Consider the following 24,245-nt stretch of genomic DNA (forward strand, 5'->3'; position numbering starts at 1 on the left):
GATGGACGTTTATAAGATTACAAGAGGAATAGATAGAGTGGAAAGACGATATATTTTTCCTGGGGGTTGAAATGTCTAATACATTTAAGGTGAGAGGAGATGTGAGCGGCAAGTTTGCTTCTATCCACAGACTAATGAGTAGCTGGAGTCTCTGCCTGGGTGGGGAGGGGGTGTCGCCAATCCTGACACGTGATCCCGTTTGCCCCTCCCATTTAACCGCAAATGGGCAGCATCTTCGTATCTGTTTCCGAGGCCCCGCCTCCCGATGATGTACAATCTCTTCGCGCATGTTCACAGTCTCCGGGTGGACGGTGTAATCCTCTTCGCTCAGAGCTGAAGTGGGTCGGCTGTGTGTTCAGGAAAGACTTTCGTCTGTTCCGTCGGGATCACTGTCTGCGGGCCGAAGATATCACTTTCCCATCGGTGAGTATTGAGACCGATCCCGAGCGGGGAGATCCGATGTTGGCCGTGAGCCCGGAATTGAGGGCCAGGAATTCACTTGTTTCCCAACTATCTGGGCTCGTCAGAAATGTGTCGACTTCACTTAATCTGCATTGAACGATCCAAACCAGGAGCCCAGGCTGTCTGTTTTCACAGAATTGAAATGGAAGTCCCGCCGTCAGGTCACGTGAGGCTGTGAGTCGCAGATTTGCCCCGCCCTACGCTTTGTGACGCCAGATCACGTGGTGTGATGTTGGCTGCTGAGACTCATTAACTTCCCCGAACTCGCCTCGTTTCCTGAGGCTCCTCACATTTGTCCTGGAGCTTTATGGCTGTTGTGTCTTCTCCCGGAGTGAGGTGGGTGAGAAAGGAGAACGTCCCAGGATGTGGGGATCTTTGGTTTCACTGCCTGCTTTACCGAGGGACTGGGAAGTCTAGGGGGAGAATGGTTCGAGCCTCAGCTCCCCGCAGTAGAGCTGAGCCATACATTACTCCTGCGCGTTCATAGCCCAGCGACGGCGGTCGGTCCAGTATGTACAAGACAAGATCTGTATTCTAGGATCTGTAATACAAATTTCCTGAAATGGTCCTGTTTCAACCTGGAAATGGAGTGATAGTATAACAGTAAAGGAAGCACAACTTTTCCCTGTAAATTATCCTGGAACCGATTTGTCTGTTATTCCTGGAAATGTGTACAGTGCAGTCGTTGCTAATGAGGTTCACATGAATAATCTCAGGAATGATCGGATTTATATATGAGGAGCATTTGATGGTTCTGGACCTGTGCTCAATGGAGTTCAGAGGGACGGTGGGGGTGGTGGAGGGATGTATGGTTAAGTAAACCTACCGAATGCTGAAAAGCCTGGATACAGTGGACATGGAGAGGATGTTTCCATTAGACAGAGTCTGTGATCTGAGAGCACCGTCTCAGAATAAAGATGCTTTCCTTTAAAACTGAGATGAGAAAAAATTTTTGGCCAAAAGATGTCTGATATGTGGAATTTGTTGCCGCAGAATTTGTTTGAGGCTGCCATTTGTGTCTATTTGTGAAGATTAATATACTGATAATTGCTGAGTAGCTTCAGGGTTACAGGAGGAAAGCAGGAATATGGTGTTGGATTAAAAATCAGCTATGATTGAATGGTTGAGTGGTGGAGCAGACCAGATGGATTGAATCACCTAATTCTGTTCCTGTGTCTTGTGTCTTACCATGACTGAATGATGGCTCCTTCTTATCCCGTATTGTTTTGTGATGTGTGAGGGACAATTAAAGATTGTTCACTGAGATCATTATATTTGCCTTCAACGTTTAAATTTCAGTGAGTTTTGTTCCTAGTAACATTAAGCAGAAATGTTTGGTCCTCCTTTTCATTGTTAACGTGCTTCATTATCTTTCATGTTAAAGTCAGACCTGCGGTGAGAGATTTATTTGAAGAAAAACCCCAACTGGAGACAAATCACAACTGAAGATGAGGGAACAGCAATAAGTGAAGTAGCCCGAGGATTGAGAGCATCAACTGGAGTGAACCCATCTGACTCGGAGATTCCAGTGATTCAGTCGGGAGAAAGTTTGGTGAGTCGCATTTACTCAAACACTGGTCCTTTAGACATTACATACCTGTACAAAGGAAGGTAGGAAATAGTTGGGAGTGAGACTGAATGTGCCCAGAAGAACCAGTTATGCCAGTACCAGTCAGACCCAGTTGTGAAGAAGCTCTCCCCCCCCCACCAATATTCCCTTTAAACTTTTCACCCTTCACCCTTAACCCATGTCCTCTGTTTTTTTTTCTCCCCCAGCCTCAGTGGAAAAAGCCTGCTTGCATTCACTCTATCTATACCCATCATAATTTTATACATCTCTATCAAATCACCCCTCATTATCCTACGCTCCAGGGAATAAAGTCCTAACCTATTCAACCTTTCTCTGTAACTCAGTTTCTCAAGTCCTGGCAACATCCTTGTAAACCTTCTCTGCACTCTTTCAACCTTATTAATATCCTTCCTGTAATTCGGTGACCAAAACTGCACACAATGCAGAAAAGAGTACCCAGACAGTGGAAAACATCCTGTATTGTCCCGGTACCAAAGAAACCACAACCAAAGGAGTTGAATGACTTCAGACCTGTTGCCTTGACGTCGCACGTGATGAAGACCATGGAGCGGCTGATAATACAGAATCTGAGCCAACAAACCAGGCACGCCCAGGATCCTCTTCAGTTTGCGTATAAGGAGAAGGTGGGAGTGGAGGATGCTATCACGTATTTGCTGCACAAATCACTCTCTCACCTAGAGGGGGTCAGTTGTGCTGTGAGGATTACATTCCTTGACTTCTCTAGTGCCTTTAACACCATCCAGCCCAAGATCTTAAGGCACAAACTAACGGAGATGGGAGTAGACTCTCACATGGTGGATTGGATAGTGGACTACTTGACAGATAGACCTCAGTATGTGCGGTTGGGAGACTGTAGGTCTAACACGGTGATCAGCAGCACAGGGGCGCCGCAGGGAACCGTACTCTCTCCGGTCCTGTTCACCCTGTACACATCAGACTTCCAATATAACTCGCAGTCCTGCCATGTGCAGAAGTTCGCTGATGACACGGCCATAGTGGTGTGTGTCAGGAATGGACAGGAGGAGGAGTATAGGAAACTGATACAGGACTTTGTGATATGGTGCAACTCAAACTACCTGCGTCTCAATATCACCAAGACCAAGGAGATGGTGGTGGACTTTAGGAGATCTAGGCCTCATATGGAGCCAGTGATCATTAATGGAGAATGTGTGGAGCAGGTTAAGACCTACAAGTATCTGGGAGTACAGTTAGACGAGAAGCTAGACTGGACTGCCAACACAGATGCCTTGTGCAGGAAGGCACAGAGTCGACTGTACTTCCTAAGAAGGTTGGCGTCATTCAATGTCTGTAGTGAGATGCTGAAGATGTTCTATAGGTCAGTTGTGGAGAGCGCCCTCTTCTTTGTGGTGGCGTGTTGGGGAGGAAGCATTAAGAAGAGGGACACCTCACGTCTTAATAAGCTGGTAAGGAAGGCGGGCTCTGTCGTGGGCAAAGTACTGGAGAGTTTAACATCGGTAGCTGAGTGAAGGGCGCTGAGTAGGCTACGGTCAATTATGGATAACTCTGAACATCCTCTACATAGCACCATCCAGAGACAGAGAAGCAGTTTCAGCGACAGGTTACTATCGATGCAATGCTCCTCAGACAGGATGAAGAGGTCAATACTCCCCAATGCCATTAGGCTTTACAATTCTACCGCCAGGACTTAAGAACTTTTTAAAAGCTATTATTAATGCTTTTTGAGATAGTGATTTAGATGTATATCATATTTTTTACTGAGTTAAGTATTGTATGTAATTAGTTTTGCTACAACAAGTGTATGGGACATTGGAAAAAAGTTGAATTTCCCCATGGGGATGAATAAAGTATCTATCTATCTATCTATCTATCACAATACTCCAAATTCCCCCTCACTAATGCAATATACAACCTCACCATTACATTCCAACTCTTACACTCAGTACTTTGATTTATAAAGGCCAATGTACCAAAAGCTCTCTTTACTGCCCTATCTACATGTGATGCCACTTTTAGGGAATTTTGTATCAGTATTCCTACATCCCTCTGTTCTAGTGCACTCCTCAGTGCCCTGCCGTTTAACTTGTATGTTCTACCTTGGTTTGACTTTCCAAAGTGCAATACCTCACACTTGTCTGTATTAAACTCCATCTGCCATTTTTTCAGCTGGTCCAGATCCCTCTGCAAGCTTTGAAAACCTTCACTGTGCACTACACATCCAATCTTTGTATCATCAACAAATTTGCTGATCCAATTCACCAAATTATCATCCAGATCATTGATATAGATGACAAATAACAATGGACCCAGCACTGATCCCTGTGGCACACCACTAGTCACAGGCCTCCACTCAGAGTAGCAATCCTCCACTACCACTCTTTGACTTCTCCCATTCTCAATTCCCAATCAAATTTACTACCTCACCATGTATACCTAGTGACTGAATCTTCCTAACTAACCTCCCATGCGGGACCTTGTCAAAGGCCTTACTGAAGTCCACTACATCCACTGCCTTGCCTTCATCCACTTTCCTTGTAACCTCCTCGAAAATCTCTAATATATTTGTTAAACATGGCACAAAGCCATGTTGACTCTCCCTAATAAGTCCCTGTCTGTCTAAATAATTGTCGATCCTATCTCTTAGTACTCCTTCCAATAATTTACCCATGACCGACATCAAACTTGCCAGCCTATAATTTCCCGGATTACTTTTAGAGCCTGCTTTAAACAACAGAACAACATGAGCTATCCTCCAAATCTCTGGCACCTCACCCATAGATAACGACATTTAAATATATCTGCCAGGGCCCCTGCAATTTCAACACTAGTCTCCTTCAAGGTCCGAGGGAATATCCTGTCAGGTCCTGGAGATTTATCTACTCACCTCAAGATAGCAAGCACCTCCTCCTCTTCTATCTGTATAGATTCCATGACCTCAATACTTGTTTGCCTTATTTCCATTGACTCCATGCCAGTTTCCTTAGTAAATTCAGACACAAAAAAACCATTTAACATCTCCCCAATTTCTTTTGGTTCCATACATAGCCAACCGCTCTGATCTTCAAGAGGACCAATTTTATCCCATAACTATCCTTTTGCTATTAATATACCTGTGGAAGCTCTTACTATCCTTCACCTTGACTGCCAACGCTACCTCATGTCTTCTTTCAGCCCTCCTGATTTCTTCCTTAAGTATTTGTTTGCACTTTTTATACTCCTCAAGTACCTTCTTTGCTCCCTGTTTCTTATACATGTCATACATCTCTCTCTTCTTTATCAGAGTTCCAATATCCATCGAGAACCAAGGTTCCTTATTCTTATTCACTTTGCCTTTAATCCTGAGACTTTGTTCCCAGGGTGTCCTCGTGGGCCGTCCAGAAATGATTTCAGCTGGTGACAACCCTGTTTTCCCCTGTGGGGTAACCCTCATGTGGAATCGGGCTAATGGTCGGACCTTCAACCAAGTGAGTCCAGTTTCCACTGTTAGTCTGGCCAATTTACTCTTCAGAGTGCCATTGGCTCTTTCCACTCTGCCAGCGGCCCATGGGTGGTGTACACAGTGGAATTGTTGCTTGATAGCTAGTTTGTTACATACCCCTTCATTTACTTTCACCATAAAGTGTGAGCCAATGTTGAACTCAGCATCTCTGGCTTGTAACTAAGAATTATTTCCCTTTATAATACCTTCACAACTGTCACAGCAGTATTAATGGTAGTTGGAATAGCTTCAATCCATCTACTAAACACATCTATAATAACTAAGCAGTATCTATAGCAATGTACTCTAGGCAATTCGATAAAATCAACTTGTAGACACGAAAAAGATCCACCTGTCAAGGGAGTCGTACCCGGTGTGCAGGGTACAGGATACCAACCATTCGCTCCTTTCCCAGGTGTGTACAATTATGTATATAATCAACCAATATTGGTAAAAGCTGTGTAGGAACCCAAACCTGTCCCGCTGGGGTGATCCAAAAACCTAGGTCAGGGTCTTTCTGGCACCCCCATCTGGGACCACAGTTTGTGCTCCTCCTCAGAGGCGTCCCCCTGAAAATTACGTACCTCCCACATGTCCAGCAAACCCGTTCTGCTTTAGTCATGGAGGGTTGCTTGACGGGAACGCGAGGAGGCTACAACTACTGAGGATTGTGCCGCACTTTTCACTGTCTGATCTGCTAGAGCATTGTGTTTAGTGACACAGTCGGACATGCGTGTGTGGCAGCACATTTAATAACAGCCAGAACTCGAGGTAGCTGTAGAGTGGTGAGTAAGTTGTTTACAAAGGTGGCATTACTAATGGGGTGGCCAGAGGAAGTCAGGAATCCCCATGTTCCCAGAGAGCCCCGTAGTCATGTACAATTCCAAATGCATAACGGGAGTCTGTGTAAACGTTCCCACTTTAGTCTGTTGCTGGTATACAGGCACGAGTCAGAGCAAACAGCTCAGCCTTCTGGGCGGAGACAGCCACTTCAAAAGAGGCCTGTTCAATTACTTCACTGCCCAACACTATCGCATAGTCAGAATATCGTTTTCCTGCTCGATCCACAAAAGAGTTTCCATCCTCATAAAACGTTGCCTCAGGCTAGAGGGGGTATTGCAGAATGGATGGGAGAGTCTGTCCTTCTTTCACAGTGATCCGGACGGGCTAGAGGGGGTATTGCAGAATGGATGGGAGAGTCTGTCCTTCTTTCACAGTGATCCGGACGGTCTAGAGGGGGTATTGCAGAATGGATGGGAGAGTCTGTCCTTCTTTCACAGTGATCCGGACAGGCTAGAGGGTGTTTTGCAGAATGGATTGGAGAGTCTGTCCTTCTTTCACAGTGATCCGGACGGTCTAGAGGGGGTATTGCAGAATGGATGGGAGAGTCTGTCCTTCTTTCACAGTGATCCGGACGGGCTAGAGGGTGTTTTGCAGAATGGATTGGAGAGTCTGTCCTTCTTTCACAGTGATCCGGACAGGCTAGAGGGGGTATTGCAGAATGGATGGGAGAGTCTGTCCTTCTTTCACAGTGATCCGGACGGTCTAGAGGGGGTATTGCAGAATGGATGGGAGAGTCTGTCCTTCTTTCACAGTGATCCGGACGGGCTAGAGGGTGTTTTGCAGAATGGATTGGAGAGTCTGTCCTTCTTTCACAGTGATCCGGACAGGCTAGAGGGGGTATTGCAGAATGGATGGGAGAGTCTGTCCTTCTTTCACAGTGATCCGGACGGTCTAGAGGGGGTATTGCAGAATGGATGGGAGAGTCTGTCCTTCTTTCACTGTGATCCGGACAGGCTAGAGGGGGTATTGCAGAATGGATGGGAGAGTCTGTCTTACTTTCACTGTGATCCGGACAGGAGGGCTGACTTCATGGACTGAAATTGCCCAGAGATGGGGTACAACGTCTTGGGTTCGGTCACTATTAAAAGAATGTCTTACCAGATGTCTCGATTTCACCTGAGACTCCTTCCAGTATCGGAGTTGGCCCGCGGCAAAGTCTTGCCAGTCTCCCTCGGTGCTGGAGGCCTGTTTCGTCAGGGTGTAGGCAAGGAGCCCTAGGCTCTTTGGCTTGAACCCAGGGCAAACCCTGAAGGTGGTATGGGGAACCACCAATCCTGTCTGTCACCAAAAGAAATCTGGAACTTCAGTAAGAAATGCAATGCTGTCTCTTCCTTTAACCTCTCCAATCACCATGACTGGGAATTTCTGCCCCTCGAGGGGTGCATAATATTAGCTTTCCTCAGTTGAGCACCACGTAGGGTCATAACACAGAGACACATGAGAGCTGGCCACTGGCAGAAGGGGTTCAAATGTACTGGAGTCCAGATAAAGTGCCCACCACTGGGTGGTCAGGGGAAGCTATCAGTTGTTCGCAGTTCCAGCATGATATCCTTGTCCGTGCATAGAATCTCGACTTCCAACGGACAGAGCAAGTCTCTCCCTACGAGATTACACCCCCGTCTGGTGGTGACTATAAATGAAACCTCACACTGGTTCCCCTGTAATTCCACCTGCGGTGGCTGGGTACGTGAATACGTACGTTCCGTGCCTTCGAAGCCTGACAGAGTGATTGTAGCGTCTGATAGCTGGAATCCCTTTACCGATACTATTTCCTGATCGAGAGTGTTGTGGTTGCCCTCATATCAGTCATAAATGGAACTGGATTTCCAGCAACTTGCAATATTACATTGGGCTCTTCCTGAGGGTTGGCACTCATGGTTGGAAGCATCTTCTTGTCAGTTTCTAAACGGGTTGTTGTTCCCATTTCTGTTCCTCAGATATAGCCCGCTCGCGTCCTTCTTCCCACTGAGCATATTCACCTTTAATATTAGTTCCCTTCAGGGTTGATCGAGATTCGAAAGTTGGGTCCTAATGATATGTCAAAGCTCGTCGCATTCGATTTCGGTCATTGTCTGGCCGATCCGTATTATTTGTTTTAATCATGTTGGCTAACTTAGTTGGTAAGCATTGGAGCAGTAAGGCATTGAACTGGGGGGACAGATTCCCATCATTAAAGGCTTGGTCTCCTGCGGAGGTGCCGTAGCAGGCCACAAATCACTCCCAATAGTCTGGTCCCGATTCCCCAGGCTTAGGTTTGCATTTAGGTACTTTAGTGATGTTTACAGGTTGCTGGAGAGCCCTTTCCAAGGCTTGAATAATCTGGTCTGTCTGTTCATTCTGGTTATGGTTTCCCACCTGTAACTCCTGATAGGTTTGGTATCTCAATTCTGCCTTCCATTTCCGCCCCTCCTCAGCTGAGAGAATCATGCAGCAGAGACCGAATAAATCTTGCGGAGTCACATTAAACATTTGTGTAGTACTGTGGACACACTGAGCAAACTGTGCTGGTTTCTCTTTTCTATCTGGGGCCTGATTCATGATCACTATCATTTCTTGAGGCTTCCAGGGAGCATACACAGGAATCACTGAAGGGCTGTCCCTCCTCCTAGTCCTAGGGGGAGCGTTTGCTACTGCTATTCAGGAGGATTGAAACTAATGTGGCAGGGGGATGGGAACAAGTGCAGAGAGACAGAGGGGGTGCAAAATGAGGGCAGAAGGAAAAAGTAGTAAGGAGAAAAGTAAAAGTGGCAGGCAGGCAAATCCAGGGCAAAAATCAAAAAGGGCCACTTTTCAACATAATTGTATCAGGGCTAAGAGTGGTGTAAAAACAAGCCTGAAGGCTTTGTGTGTCAATGTAAGGAGCATTCGTAATAAGGTGGATGAATTGAATGTGCAGATAGTTATTAATGAATATGATATAGTTGGAATCACAGAGACATGGCTCCAGGGTGACCAAGGATAGGAGCTCAATATCCAGGGATATTCAATATTCAGGAGGGATAGACAGGAAAGAAAAGGAGGTGGGATAGCGTTGCTGGTTAGAGAAGAGATTAACGCAATAGAAAGGAAGGACATTAGCCTGGAGGATGTGGAATCGATATGGGTAGAGCTGCGTAACACTAAGGGGCATAAAACGCTGGTGGGATTTGTGCACAGGCCACCTAACAGTAGTAGTGAAGTTGGGGATGGCATTAAACAGGAAATTAGAAATGCGTGCAAAAAAGGAACAGCAGTTATAATGGGTGACTTCAATCTACATATAGATTGGGTGAACCAAATTGGTAAGGGTGCTGAGGAAGAGGATTTCTTAGAATGGTTTTCTGAACCAACATGCCAAGGAACCTACTAGAGAGCAGGCCATTCTAGACTGGGTATTGAGAAACGAGGAAGGGTTAGTTAGCAATCATGTCATGCGAGGGCCCCTTGGGTAAGAGTGACCATAATATGGTGGAATTCTTAAGTAGATGGAGAGTGACATAGTTAATTCAGAACCAAATGTTCTGAACTTACAGAAGGGCAACTTTGAAGAAATGAGACGTGAATTAGCTAAGATTGATATTTAAAGGGTTGACAGTGGATAGAAACATAGAAAATAGGTGCAGGAGTAGGCCATTCAGACTTTGGAGCCTGCACCGCCATTCAGTATGATCATGGCTGATCATCCAACTCAGAACCCTGTACCTGCTTTCTCTCCATACCCCCTGATCCCTTTTGCCACAAGGGCCATATCTAACTCCCTCTTAATTATAGCCAATGAACTGGCCTCAACTGTTTCCTGTGGCAGAGAATTCCACAGATTCTCCACTCTCTGTGTGAAGAAGTTTTTCCTCATCTCACTCCTAAAAGTCTTCCCCTTTATCCTTAAACTGTGACCCCTCGTTCTGGACTTCTCCACCATCGGAAACAATCTTCCTGCATCTAGCCTGTCCAATCCCTTTAGAATTGTATACGTTTCAATAAGATCCTCCATCAATCTTCTAAATTCCAGTGAGTATAAACCTAGTCGATCCAGTCTTCCTTCATATGAAAGTCCTGCCATCCCAGGAATCAATCTGGTGAACCTTCTTTGTACTCCCTCTGTGGCAAGAATGTCTTTCCTCAGATTAGGGGACCAAAACTGCACACTAGGTGCAGTCTCACCAAGGCCTTGTACAACTGCAGTAGAACCTCCCTGCTCCTGTACTCAAATCCTTTTGCTATGAATGCCAGCATACCTTTCACCTTTTTCACCGCCTGCTGTACCTGCATGCCCACCTTCAATGACTGGTGTACAATGACACCCAGGTCTCGTTGCACCTCCCCTTTTCCTAATCGGCCACCGTTCAGATAATAATCTGTTTTCCTGTTCTTGCAACCAAAATGGATAACCTCATATTTATCCACATTAAATTGCATCTGCCATGAATTTGCCCACTCACCTAACCTATCCAAGTCACCCTGCATCCTCTTAGCATCCTCACAGCTAACACCACCGCCCAGCGTCGTGTCATCCGCAAACTTGAAGATGCTGCATTTAATTTCTTCATCTAAATCATTAATATATATTGTAAACAACTGGGGTCCCAGCACTGAGCCTTGCACTGCCTGCCATTCTGAAAAGGTCCCGTTTACTCCCATTCTTTGCTTCCTGTCTATCAACCAATTCTCTATCCTCATCAATACCATACCCCCAATACCGTGTGCTTTAAGTTTACACACTAATCTCCTGTGTGGGAACTTGTCAAAAGCCTTTTGAAAATCTAAATATACCACATCTACTGGCTCTCCCCTATCCACTCTACTAGTTACATCTTCAAAAAATTCTATAAGATTCGTCAGACATGATTTTCCTTTCACAAATCCATGCTGACTTTGTCCGATGATTTCACCTCTTTCCAAATGTGCTGTAATCACATCTTTGATAACCGACTCCAGCATTTTCCCCACCACTGATGTGAGACTAATCGGTCTATAATTCCACGGTTTCTCTCTCCCTCCTTTTTTTAAAAAGTGGGGTTACATTAGCCAACCTCCAATCCTCAGGAACTAATCCAGAATCTAAGGAGTTTTGAAAAATTATCACTAATGCATCCACTATTTCTTGGGCTACTCTGGGATGCAGACCATCAGGCCCTGGGGATTTATCTGCCTTTAATCCCTTCAATTTACCTAACACCACTTCCCTACTAACATGTATTTCCCTCAGTTCCTCCATCTCACTAGACCCTCATTCTCTTACTATTTCTGGAGGGTTATTTATGTCCTCCTTAGTGAAGACAGAACCAAAGTAGTTATTCAATTGGTCTGCCATGTCTTTGTTCCCTATGATCAATTCACCTGTTTCTGACTTAAAGGTCCTTACATTTGTCTTGACCAATCTTTTTCTTTTCACTTACCTATAAAAGCTTTTACAGTAGTTTTTATGTTCCCTGCCAGCTTTCTCTCATAATCTTTTTTCCCTTTCCTAATTAAGTCCTTTGTCCTCCTCTGCTGGACTCTGAATTTCTCCTAGTCCTCAGATGCGCCGCATTTTTTTGCTAATTTATATGTTTCTTCTTTGGACTTGATACTATCCCTTGTCAGCCATCGGTGCACTACCTTCCCTGGTTTATTCTTTTGCTAAACTGGGATGAACAATTGTTGTAGTTCATCCATGCGATCTTTAAATGCTTGCCATTGCATATCCACCGTCAACCCTTTAAGTATCATTTGCCAGTCTATCTTAGCTAATTCACGTCTCATACCTTCAAAGTTACCCTTCTTTAAGTTCAGAACCGTTGTTTCTGAATTAACTACTGTAGATTTCGCACTACAGAGCGCACCTGATTAAAAGCCGCTGGCTCTAATTTTAGAAATAAAATCAATTTTGTACTTGTACAAGCCGCACCGGATTTTCGGCCGCAGGTGTCCCACGTTGTAATATGAGATATTTACACAGAAAGATATTACACGTGAGGATTTTTTAACTTTTAATTAAATCCATATGGTAACATAAACAAATACATATTGCAAATGCTTTTTCTCGAACCGTGCTTGTAACGCGGCTACTTTTAAATATACGTTGCGTATACTTTTTACTGAACAACATTCCAATATCTCCTAACGACTGGTAAAAAATATATATACTGCAGCCTACCAGGAAAAGTTATTGATCGCCTTTAACTTAAAAGCAGCGTTTTGACTCCGCCGCTCTGCCGCTCGCCCCCCGCCTTCCCGTTTATCGCAAACCAGTATTTTTCCCACAAGACGCGGCGAAACCGGGTGTGACGTCATAGCATCCCGCGATGTAGTACAGAAAACAAATATAGTTAAAACACTTCTAACTTTAACTAACAAATGAATTACTAAGCGAAAATATTATAAACTAAATAACTGCCATAAAGGCAGCACAATGCTTTTCTTCGAGTGTTTTCCATGTTGATGAGGGTGAGTACAAATGACTGATTTACAATAATTTAATTGTGAAAGTGTGCTTGATTTATCGTACAATTTCATTGGACCTCTGTGAACTACTCATCAATTTTATTGGTCTACTGTTACGAGGCAAAATGTTTTTGGCGGCATGAAAAAAAATCATGCATTAGCCGCACCGTAGTAAAGGCCGCAGTGTTCAAAGCTGTTCAAAATGTGGGAAAAAAGTAGCGGCTTATAATCCGACATCTACGGTATGTTTCTCTCCATCTTAATGAAGTATTCCACCATATTATGGTCACTCTTACCCAAGGGGCCTCGCACGACAAGATTGCTAATTAACCCTTCCTCTTTGCTCAATACCCAATATAGAATGGCCTTCTCTCTAGTTGGTTCCTCAACATTCATATGCAATGGCAATCAAGTCCAAAGAAGTTTTTATGTTCCCTGCCAGCTGTCTCTCATAATCTTTTTTCCCTTTCCTAATTAATCCCATTATCCTCCTCTGCTAGACACTGAATTTCCTCCAGTCCTCAGGTGTGCCACTTTTTCTGGCTAATTTATATGTTTCTTCTTTGGACTTGATACTATCCCTAATTTCCCTTGTCAGACACTACCTTCCTTGGTTTATTCTTTTGCCAAACTGGGGTGAACACTTGTTGTAGTTCATCCATGCAATCTTTAAATGCTTGCCATTGCATAGGAATGCTGAGGGACCAACCAGAGAGCAGGCCATTCTACATTGGGTATTGAGCAATGAGGAAGGGTTAGTTAGCAATCTTGTCATGCGAGGCCCCTTGGGTAAGAGTGACCATAATATGGTGGAATTCTTCATTAAGATGGAGAGTGACATAGTTAATTCAGAAACAAAGGTTCTGAACTTAAAGAAGGGTAACTTTGAAGGTATAAGATGTGAATTAGCTAAGATAGACTGGCAAATGATAGTTAAAGGGTTGACGGTGGATATGCAATGGCAAGCACTTAAAGATCACATGGATGAACTACAACAATTGTTCATCCCAGTTTGGAAAAGAATAAACCAGGGAAGGTAGTGCACCCGTGGGAAATTAGGGATAGTATCAAGTCCAAAGAAGAAACATATAAATTAGCAAAAAAAAAAAGCGGCACACCTGAGGACTGGGAGAAATTCAGAGACCAGCAGAGGAGGACAAAGGGCTTAATTAGGAAAGGGAAAAAAAGATTATGAGAGAAAGCTGAGTGTCCTATGGACTCGGACCCCAAGATCCCTCTGATCCTCCACACTGCCAAGAGTCTTATTATTAATACTATATTCTGCCATCATATTTGATCTACCAAAATGAACCACCTCACACTTATCTGGGTTGAACTCCATCTGCCACTTCTCAGCCCAGTTTTGCATCCTATCAATGTCCCGTTGTAACCTCTGACAGCCCTCCACACTATCCACAACACCTCCAACCTTTGTGTCATCAGCAAACTTTCTAACCTGTCCCTGCACTTCCTTATCCGGGTCATTTATAAAAATCATGAAGAGTAAGGGTCCCAGAACAGATCCCTGAGGCACACCACTGGTCACCAACCTCCATGCAGAATATGACCCATCTACAACCACTCTTTGCCTTCTGTGGGCAAGCCAGTTCTGGATCCATAAAGCAATGTCCCCTTGGATCCCATGCCTCCTTACTTTCTCAATAAGCCTTGCATGGGTTACCTTATCAAATGCCTTGCTGAAATCCATATACACTACATCTACTGTTCTTCCTTCATCAATGTGTTTAGTAACATCCTAAAAAAATTCAATCAGGCTTGTAAGGTACGACCTGCCCTTGACAAAGCCATGCTGACTACTCCTAATCATATTATACCCTTCCAAATATTCATAAATCCTGTCTCTCAGGATCTTCTCCATCAACTTACCAACCACTGAAGTAAGACTCATTTAAAGATTGCATGGATGAACTAGGATCGACTAGGCTTATACTCACTGGAATTTAGAAGATTGAGGGGGTATCTTATTGAAACGTATAAAATTCTAAAGGGATTGGACAGGCTAGATGCAGGAAGATTGTTTCCGATGTTGGGGGAGTCCATAACGAGGGGTCACAGTTTAAGGATAAAGGGGAAGCCTTTTAGGGCCAAGATGAGGAAAAACTTCTTCACACTGAGAGTGGTGAATCTGTGGAATTCTCTGCTACAGGAAACAGTTGAGGCCAGTTCATTGGCTATATTTAAGAGGGAGTTAGATATGGCCCTTGTGGCTAAAGGGATCAGGGGTATGGAGAGAAAGCAGGTACAAGGTTCTGAGTTGGATGATCAGCCATGATCATACTGAATGGCGGTGCAGGCTTGAATGGACTAATGGCCTACTCCTGCACCTATTTTCTATGTTTCTATGTGTGGAAAATTAAAATCTCCCACAATCATGTGCTTACTACAAATATCTGCTATCTCCTTACAAATTTGCTCTTTCAGTTCTCGCTCCCAATTAGGTGGTTTATAATACACCCCTATAGGTGTTACTATACCTTCCCCATTCCTCAATTCCACCCAAATAGGCTCCCTAAATGAGCCCTGTAATCTATCCTGTCAAAGCACTGCTGTAATATTTTCTCGGACAAGCATTGCAATACCTCCCCCTCTTGCCCTTCTGATTCTATCACACCAGAAGCAACGAAATCCAGGAATATTTAGTTGCCAATCACACCCCTCCTGCAACCATGTTTCACTAATAGATACAACATCATATTTCCAGTTGTCAATCCATACTCTAAGCTCATCCACCTTTCTTACAATGCTCCTAGCATTGAAATAGATGCATTCAAGAAACTTTCCACCTCTTTCTCTCTGTTTATCCCTAATGGTGCAAACAACTTTATTATCTCTTTTTTTTCCTTACCCCCTACATCTACAGTCTGAGTGCTCCTACATCAGGGAGGAAGTTCAAATCATCTCTGTGTTAAATGTTTAACCATCACGGTGACTGAAGGCAGCTGCAGGTTCATGAGGGACTGTTACTGTCAGATTCTGCAGTTCTTGCGGCTGCTCATCACACCCAGGACTGAACCCTGGTCACTGAGCATTGGAGGAGTCTGTTCTGCTGATGTTAGCCTTAAACTAGACTGGCGTTTAATATTGTGGATCTGTGAACGATAAATCAGTTCTGTATCAAATCCCATGTCTCAGGTACTTACTGTCTCTATCACACTCACAATGTACACTAGATTGGCCACTCAGCCCATCTGGTTCCTGCCCATGTTTCTGTTCCATATCAGTATATCAAAATCTCTCCCTGTCGTTCCCCTCTCACTCTCCCTGAGATGACAGGCTGCAACTAGTCACCACTCTGTGGGATAGGAGATTTCCCGTGAATTTCATGGAAACATATAAATGCACAACACATTACAGATGCTTTGTCCCACATTGCCGTGCCGACCATGTATCTTACTCTAGAAGCTGCTTAGAATTACCCTGCCACATAGCCACCCATTTTCCTAAGCTCCATGTACCTATCTGAGAGTCTCTTAAAAGACCCTATTGTATCTGCCTCTACCACCGTCACTGACAGTGCATTCCACACACACACCACTCTTTGCTTAAAAAACTTAGCTCTGACATCTCCTCTGTACCTACTTCCAAGCAGCTTAAACCTATTCCCCCTCATGTTAGCTGCTTCAGCCCTGGGGAAGAAAGCCTCTGGCTATCCACACGACCAATGCCTCTCATCATCTTATACACCTGCATGAATTCCCTGCATGATTTTCTCCAGGGTGAATAAGACGATAAGCTCACTGTGGTTTTGACGTTCTCTCTCTCTCTCCTTGTGTCTGACGTCACAGCCCCGCCTCACTCAGGCACTTAAAGCGACACTCACAGTAAGCGAACCTGCGGTCTCGTAACACAATGCACCTCTAAAGTCTGACAGCAGACTAGCGAGTGAATCTCCGATGGTGCAGAGTCAGAAACCGAAGATTTGCCAGCCTGAGTCAGGGGCTCCAGAGAGAGATGGGGTCCAGAGGAGGAGGACGAATAAGACCAGCCCGATGTGGTTAAAAGTGAAAGATTAGAAGCATTTGGAAACTGGTTGATCGAAAAAAAAGGTGGTTAATTTCTGCAAAACACAGTTGGAAGTCAACAGATCAGGCAGAAATTTTGGAGAGGAATAAATAGACAACGTTTAGGCCGAGCCCCTTCAGCATGTCTAGACTGTGTACTCCGCTGCTTAGTTGCTCTCTGAATTGCAGAGTTCCTCCAGCATTTTGTGTGTGTGCGTCTCTGTATTTCCAGCAACTGCAGAATCTCCTGTGTTTTATATCTGCATTTTACTTTGGCATTAGATACACATTGATATTGAGTATATTGCTTATAGGAGCAGCTTTCCGTGTTAAAACAGCTGCAGATTTTTCTATACCCACGATAAAAAAAATGAGGTATGGACATTGAACCGGTGCTTGCAGAAATGTTTAATGGCACTGTGATTACCCATAGGGCCATGCGTTAAGAATCTCACCGGGGCTGAAGTGCCGATGAAATGCACCAGCGTCAGGCTGAGGACGTCCCTGAGTTTCACGCATGCGCGCAGTACACAGAGGGCTTTGAAAATTTCGGGTGCAGGTAAGAGCGATTCTCCGTGTTTTCATCTTAAACACCGACTTCGGAACAATTGCTGTGAAATCCGGACACAGTGGCCAACAATCCCGGAACAGTCCTGCTCTCATCCCTCTCTCTCAGCCCCACGATCCGTACACGGGCCCCGGGGAGCTTCTGGCTGCTGAGTGAATGGGAACCGATGGATCTCTCAGACAGAGCTGAGCTCCAGCTATCTAAATGCAAGGATTAGGAACTCGGAGAAAGGGAACAAAATCTTTTACATCACCAGTTGAGAAAATCACCTTTGTTCTACCTCCAATCACTAACAAGAGAAAATCTGAAGATGCTGGAAATCCAAGCAACGCACACAAAATGCCGGCAAAATTCAGCATTAGTACTCTTTTCCATTGATGCTGCCTGGCCTGCTGAGTTCCTCCAGCATTTTGTGTCTGTTGCTTGTTCTACCTCCTCTTGTACTGGACCTTTCTACCCATGAGAACATGTTTTGTCCCATTCTCTCTGGGTACTTAATGATATGAAACACCTTTGCCCAGGGAAGCAAGTAGCTTTCACATCACAAATGTGCCAGACTCCAATGAGACAGACTACTACCCTTCCCTTCATATTCATTGGAATTGCCATCACTGAGTTCACCACTGTCAGTCATTGGGGGAGGCTTCAGGGGAGTACAGAAACTGGTGTTACCTGTGTGTATTGTGTTGATGCAAAAGTTGCTGGAGAATTTGCAAGTGGGAAGAAGTGAAGTGATATTTGGAAATCTGACTTCTTAACTTAGCAAGCAAACCACATATTGACAATATGCAAAAACTTTGGTGAGAAAATCCTTCATTACCCATTACAGGCCAGCTACATAGGTTGTGTGAGTGTGCAGATGAACTGGATCGAACCCAGAGGAGATAAAAGTTCCTATTGACTGTGATTTTCCAGATGTGAAAATGAATACCGCTCTATATAAAATTCACTGCACACATTTTGTCACTGGGTAAAAAAAATGCACAGTGCAAGATTTATGTACATATTGGTTATTACAAGTTAGAGAGGGTATTGGAGGGAAGATGGGGGACCTGTAGTGTCCCTGATGCCCTCACTTACAAGAAGTGCATCCAGCTGCAGCTTGTAACCCTGCACTTTAAGGAGTTGGAACTTGAAACGAATTAGGGAATTGATGGTCATTCCAGATACCAGCACTCTGCCCAGTCAGGAGATGATTTCTCTGTCCAACTTGGGTTTAACCTCACTGTAACAGTGTGATACCAAATCAAACCTCGGCATCTCAAGTAATCTCATCTGAAATGTTGTCCTACACCCATTGATGGATTTTGTAAATCTTTTACAGGTTAAAAATGGGAAGGAATTTGTCTCCAGGAAGCTCAAACACGGCATGCCAGTTTTGTTGTCTCTGTCTAGATATTTAAGAAGTGGAACAAGGGATTCCATCGACCAGCCTTCCTGCTCAGACCGTGGGGAGGGATTCACTCGGTCATCTGACCAACTAGCGAGCCCGGCATTTTACACAGGAGAAAGGCCGTTCACCTGCTCAGACAGTGGGAATGGATTCACTCGGTCATCTCAACCGAAGGTACATCAGCAAGTTCGCACTGGACAAGACCATTCACCTGCTCTGTTTGTGAGAAAAGATTCTGCCGGGCATCCCACCTGTGGACACACCAGTCAGATCACACCGGGCAGAGGCTGGTCATCTGCTGAATTTCGGGTAAGGGACTCTCTCAGTCATCTGACCTAATGGCACACCAGTGTGTTCCCACTGAGGAGAAGCCGTTCACCTGCTCAGTCTGTGGGAAGGGATTCACTCAGTCATCTAATCTTAAGCTACATCAGCGAGTTCACACTGGGGAGAAGCTGTTCACCTGCTCAGACTGTGGGAAGAGTTTCATTCAGTCATCCAAACTACTGGTACACCAGCAAATTCACACTGGGGAGAAGCCGTTCACATGCTCAGTCTGTGGGAAGGGATTCACTCAGTCATCCACCCTACGGAGACATCAGCGAGTTCACACTGGGGAGAGGCCATTCACCTGCTCAGTCTGTGGGAAGAGATTCACTCACTCTTCCACCCTACAGAGGCATCAGCGAGTTCACACTGGGGAGAGGCCGTTCACCTGCTCAGACTGTGGGAAGGGATTCACTCGGTCATCCAGCCTACGGAGTCATCAGCGAGTTCACACTGGGGATAAGCCGTTCACCTGTTCAGTCTGTGGGAAGGGATTCACTCAGTCATCCAACCTACAGAGTCATCAGCGAGTTCACACTGGGGAGAAGCCGTTCACCTGCTCAGTCTGTGGGAAGGGATTCACTCAGTTAGCTAACCTACAGAGACACCAGCAAGTTCACACTGGGGAGAGGCCGTTCACCTGCTCAGTCTGTGGGAAGGGATTCACTCAGTCGTCCCAACTACTGGCACACCAGTCAGTTCACAGTGGGGACTGGCCGTTGTTATGAATCCCTGAGTTTCGTTTGCTGTGGACTGTCATTTTAAGAGAGAGAGATTAAGAAGGTGAATCAGTCTGACTTGCAGCTTGTTTACATCGCTCACAGTTTGTTCAGTTTTAACCGAGGACACAGACACTCAGAGTCAGACGGAGACGAATGCGGAAAAATGGAAGGATCAAAACCAGGGAACTAGTGACCAAGGGTCACTGTTTAGAAGTTTCCTATGCCCACAAAGGTGGGCTAATTATCGATTCATGTACAGCGAATGTGTGGTTGTCACCTTGTTTGATCCATAGGAGTGGATCTGATTTGGGATGTCCTGTGGAGACCACTTATGTGTTGACCCTTGCCTGGCTGTGGTGTGGTAGTTCACTTGAAGACAATACCCCTTGTGACAAGTCACTTTCAGTGATGATTTGTATGTGGATTTGGAATGATGTCGGATAAAATCTACAGCGACTGTTCTCTCATTTTACCACCGTGGTACCTGTGGAATTCTACATATTTGCGTTCTCTCGCCATTTACCCTGGATTACAAATCTCTCTCTCTCATTGCCTATTCTGTAGTTGAACTGAACTTTCATGCTTTACCATCTCAAGACTCCAAGCCTAGTTTCCCCCGAGCTCAATAGTTTGTGAGTTATATTTACACACATTTACAAACTTAACACTGTTAACTTCTGTTTATCTTGTTTAAGTTGCAATATTACAAGTAGATTCTAATAAAGACAGATTTAACATCAAAATCAGACTCCAGGTGTAGTCTATTGCTGCTGGCTTGTTTCTAAAGCATTATGGTTCGTAACAAATTTAGGGCCTGCGTCTGGGATATGAACAAATTTGGGGGCTATTGATCGATGAATTATCGATTTGATTGGGGAAATCGCTTTTGATTTATTTGTGTGTGGAAATCAGCAGCAATGGACATTTATAAATTTCTGGAAGCGTCAACCCCTAAGGCATTAGGAAAAGCCAAAAAGAATGAATTGCTGACTGTTGCTAATGGGCTGAATATTAAGCAGGTAAGGGGGTGTGAAGGACCAGGGCAACCATAAAACTGGGAGAGGAGGTAAAGGTAAAACAATAGGGGTTTTATTATAAAATATAGGCATCCACCCCCTTTTTCAGAGACTGGGATCCCTGGTTCAACTGGTTATGATGTGGATTTCAATGTGTTCACCTCTCAGTCCTCGATTCTCTAAATGAAAGGGTTATCACATTTGATCTTCCTTCATATGATGACCCAACCATTTCAGGGATCAGTCTGTTGAAACTCCATTGCACACTCTATAACAAATACTCTCTAACCACTTTGTTAATCCTCTGTGCAAAAAATGTCCATCTTCCGCAGCCCCGTGTTGCCCCAACCACTCACCTCCTACCCCTGTCATTGGCCCCACTTGCAGGTCAACCATCTGCCGGTGTTTCCCCCCCAATGTGAATCCCTCTGCTCACCACCAGCGTGGGCTCAGACATTTCCACAGATTTCCACCGGGACAAACATCCTGTCCGCCCCCTCTCACACCATCATTTTCCTTTCAATAAAATCCCTACTCTCCCTCCCCGGGGAACCGGCATCAAACCGACGGGCCGAGCGGTCTCCTCCTACCTCTCGGCGACACATCAGACTCCGGCCGCAGAAGACGCTTCACAAACGCCCCAACTTCCCTTGGAGGGAAATGGAAATAAATCAAAAAACGGACATTTACTCCGCTGTGATGTGGAGTTTGAGGCCGGAGCGGGAGGCGAACTCAGCGGGGTAAACGCCCTCTGGACTTGTCCACCTCTGTGACTGGTGGTAACAAGTGATTGACATCGCTTTGCACCAATGGGAATAGCGCAGCCCCTGAATCCTCTGTTGACAGCGGTAGGGGATGGCTGGTCACGTGATTATTAGCCCAGCTATTAAACTGATAAAGCCCGAGCTTACCAGCGCATGGATGACGTAAGACGCTGTGCACGTAAGGGCAGATCCCGGTGTGGGAAGCCCATGCGTGACGTCAGGCGTGATGGGGTCTGTGTGACGTCACCTGTGGGGATGCACTCGCATTTAAATGCACCTTAATGTGCGTTTCATATCATTTCAGAGCGACAACAACATTAATCACCGGTTTCGTAACTGAATCCAGTGTTGTGAGATGTAAAGTCCCCTGTTATGTGTCCGGCTGTGCCGTGTTGTTTGGGGGCTGTTGATCGATTAATTATCGATTTGATTGGGCATATACCTTTTGATTTATTTGTGTGTGGAAATCAGCAGCAGAGGATATTGATAAATTTCTGTGGGTTGGATGACTGAGTGAATCCCTTCCCACGTACTTCCTCATCCAGGTCATCCACTCTTGGTCTTTCTGGAATCATTCTTTGACACTTCTCCGGACCCACTCCAATACGAACACATCTTTTGCTCAGATAATAAGTCGGAAGTACAGGTCGGAATCTGCTCACCATACACCAACAGTGATCTGCCCAATGCGTTATAAAGCTATAGTATTCCATCCTTGCTCTTATATTGCTAACATTACAGTTGTCATCCTTAATCAACTCAATCTGCAAGCAAACCTTTAGGGCCTCTTGCTCAAGGACTCACAAGCACTTATGCTCCTCTAATTTTTTCAAGTTTCTCCCATTTATTTTTTTTTCTACGCCAATTACTTCTACCAAATGTACATGACTTGCATACACTGTATTTCAACTTCTACTTTGCTGGCATTCTCCAGACCTATCGAAGTCCTTCTGCAGACTCCCGCTTTGCTCTAAACTACCTGTCCCGTACCTATCTTTGTATCAACTGCAATGTTCGTCACCAAGGTATCAATTCCGTCATCCATATCATTCAGATTTAGCATGAAACGATGCGGTCTCAATACTGACCCCTGCCGCAGAACAGCATTAGTTACCGACAGCAAAACAGAATTGCCCACATTATTCTGACTCTTTCTCCCTTGTCAGTACAAGTTTCTTTCCTGTAATTCCATGAGCTGTGATCCTGTTAAGCAGCCTCACGTGCAGCACCTTAGAAACATAGAAAACCTGCAGCACGTTACAGGCCCTTTGGCTCACAATGCGATGCCGAACATGTCCTTGCTCTAGAAATGCCAAGGGTTACCTACAGTTCTCTATTTTTCTCAGCTCCGTGTACCTATCCAGGAGTCTCTTAAAAGACCCTGTCGTGTCCGCCTCCACCACCATTGCCGGCAGCCCATTCCAAGCACTCACCACTCTCTGTGTAAAAAACTTACCCCTGACATCTCCTCTGTACCTACTTCCAAGCATCTTCAAACTATGCCCTCTCGTGCTAGCAATTTCAGCCCTGGGAAAAAGCCTCTGACTATCCACACGATCAATGTCTCTCATTTTCTTAAACACCTCTATCAGGTCACCTCTCATCCTTGATCACTCCAGGGAGAAAAGACTGAGTTCACTCAACCTATTCTCAAAAGGCATGCTCCCCTATCCAAACAACATCCTCGTAAATCTCCTCTGCACCCTTTCTATGGCTTCCCCATCCTTCCTGTAGTTTGGTGACCAGAACTGAGCTCAGTACTCCAAGTGGGGTCTGACCAAAGTCCTATATAGCTGCAACATTACATCTCCGCTTTTAAACTCATTCCTGCGGTTGATTAAGGCCAATGCACAGTATGGCTTCTTAACCACAGAGTCAACCTACATAGCAGCTTTGACTGTCCTATGGACTCCGTCCCCAAGATCCCTCTGTTCCTCCACACTGCCAAGAGGCTTACCATTAATACTATATTCTATCATATTTGACCGAAGAAAATGAAGCACATCACACTTCTTTGGGTTGAACTCCATTTGCCACTTCTCAGCCCAGGTTTGCAGACTATCAATATCCCTCTGCAACCTAAGCCAACCTTTGTGTCATCAGCAAATTTACTAACCCGTACCTCCACTTTCTCATCCAGGTCATTTATAAAAGTCACGAAGGGTAGCGGTCCCAGAACCGATCCCGGAGGCAGACCACTGGTCACCGACCTCCATGCAGAATATGACCAGTCTACAACCACTCTTTGTCTTCTGTGAGCAAGCCAGTTCTGGATGCACAAAGCAATGTGCCCTTGGATCCCATGCCTCCTTACTTTCTCAATAAGCCTTGCATGGGGTACCTTGTTGAAGATCATCTGAAAATCCAAGCAAACAATATACACTGCCTCTGCTTTATCTATCTTGCCTGTTATTTCCGCAAAGTATTCCAAGAGATTTGTCAGTCAAGATTTCCTTGAAAGAATCCGGCTGACTTTGGCCTACTTCATCATGTTTAACCAATTACAGTGCCCAAAAAACACACTCTTAGTACACTCTAACATCTTCCTGACCACTAAGGTCAGACTAACTGTCCAATAATTTTCTTTCTTGTGCCCCCTCTCTTCTTAAAGAGTGGAGTGACATTTGCAAATTTCTGGTCCACCAGAACCGTTCCAAAATCTAGTGATTTGTGATAGA

General features: G+C 44.9%; 1 protein-coding gene across 3 annotated transcripts; it reads left to right on the top strand.

Moving 5' to 3' along the window:
- The first annotated feature begins 285 nt into the window (after nt 1-285).
- LOC140723466 (uncharacterized) lies at nt 286-20,513 on the top strand. Of its 3 annotated transcripts, none has more exons than XM_073038042.1 (4): nt 286-423; nt 1,847-2,014; nt 17,211-17,336; nt 18,670-20,513. In XM_073038042.1, exon 4 carries the CDS (start codon nt 19,077-19,079, stop codon nt 19,791-19,793), a length of 717 nt encoding a protein of 238 aa, XP_072894143.1. In that variant the 5' UTR covers nt 286-423; nt 1,847-2,014; nt 17,211-17,336; nt 18,670-19,076; the 3' UTR covers nt 19,794-20,513. The 3 variants fall into 3 exon arrangements, with proteins under 3 accessions (XP_072894143.1, XP_072894145.1, XP_072894144.1); XM_073038044.1 differs by having other exon boundaries at nt 1,851-2,014; XM_073038043.1 differs by lacking the exon at nt 17,211-17,336.
- The last annotated feature ends 3,732 nt before the right edge of the window (nt 20,514-24,245 follow it).

Source organism: Hemitrygon akajei, unplaced genomic scaffold, assembly GCF_048418815.1.
Source record: "Hemitrygon akajei unplaced genomic scaffold, sHemAka1.3 Scf000115, whole genome shotgun sequence".
NCBI classification, from domain to species: domain Eukaryota; kingdom Metazoa; phylum Chordata; class Chondrichthyes; order Myliobatiformes; family Dasyatidae; genus Hemitrygon; species Hemitrygon akajei.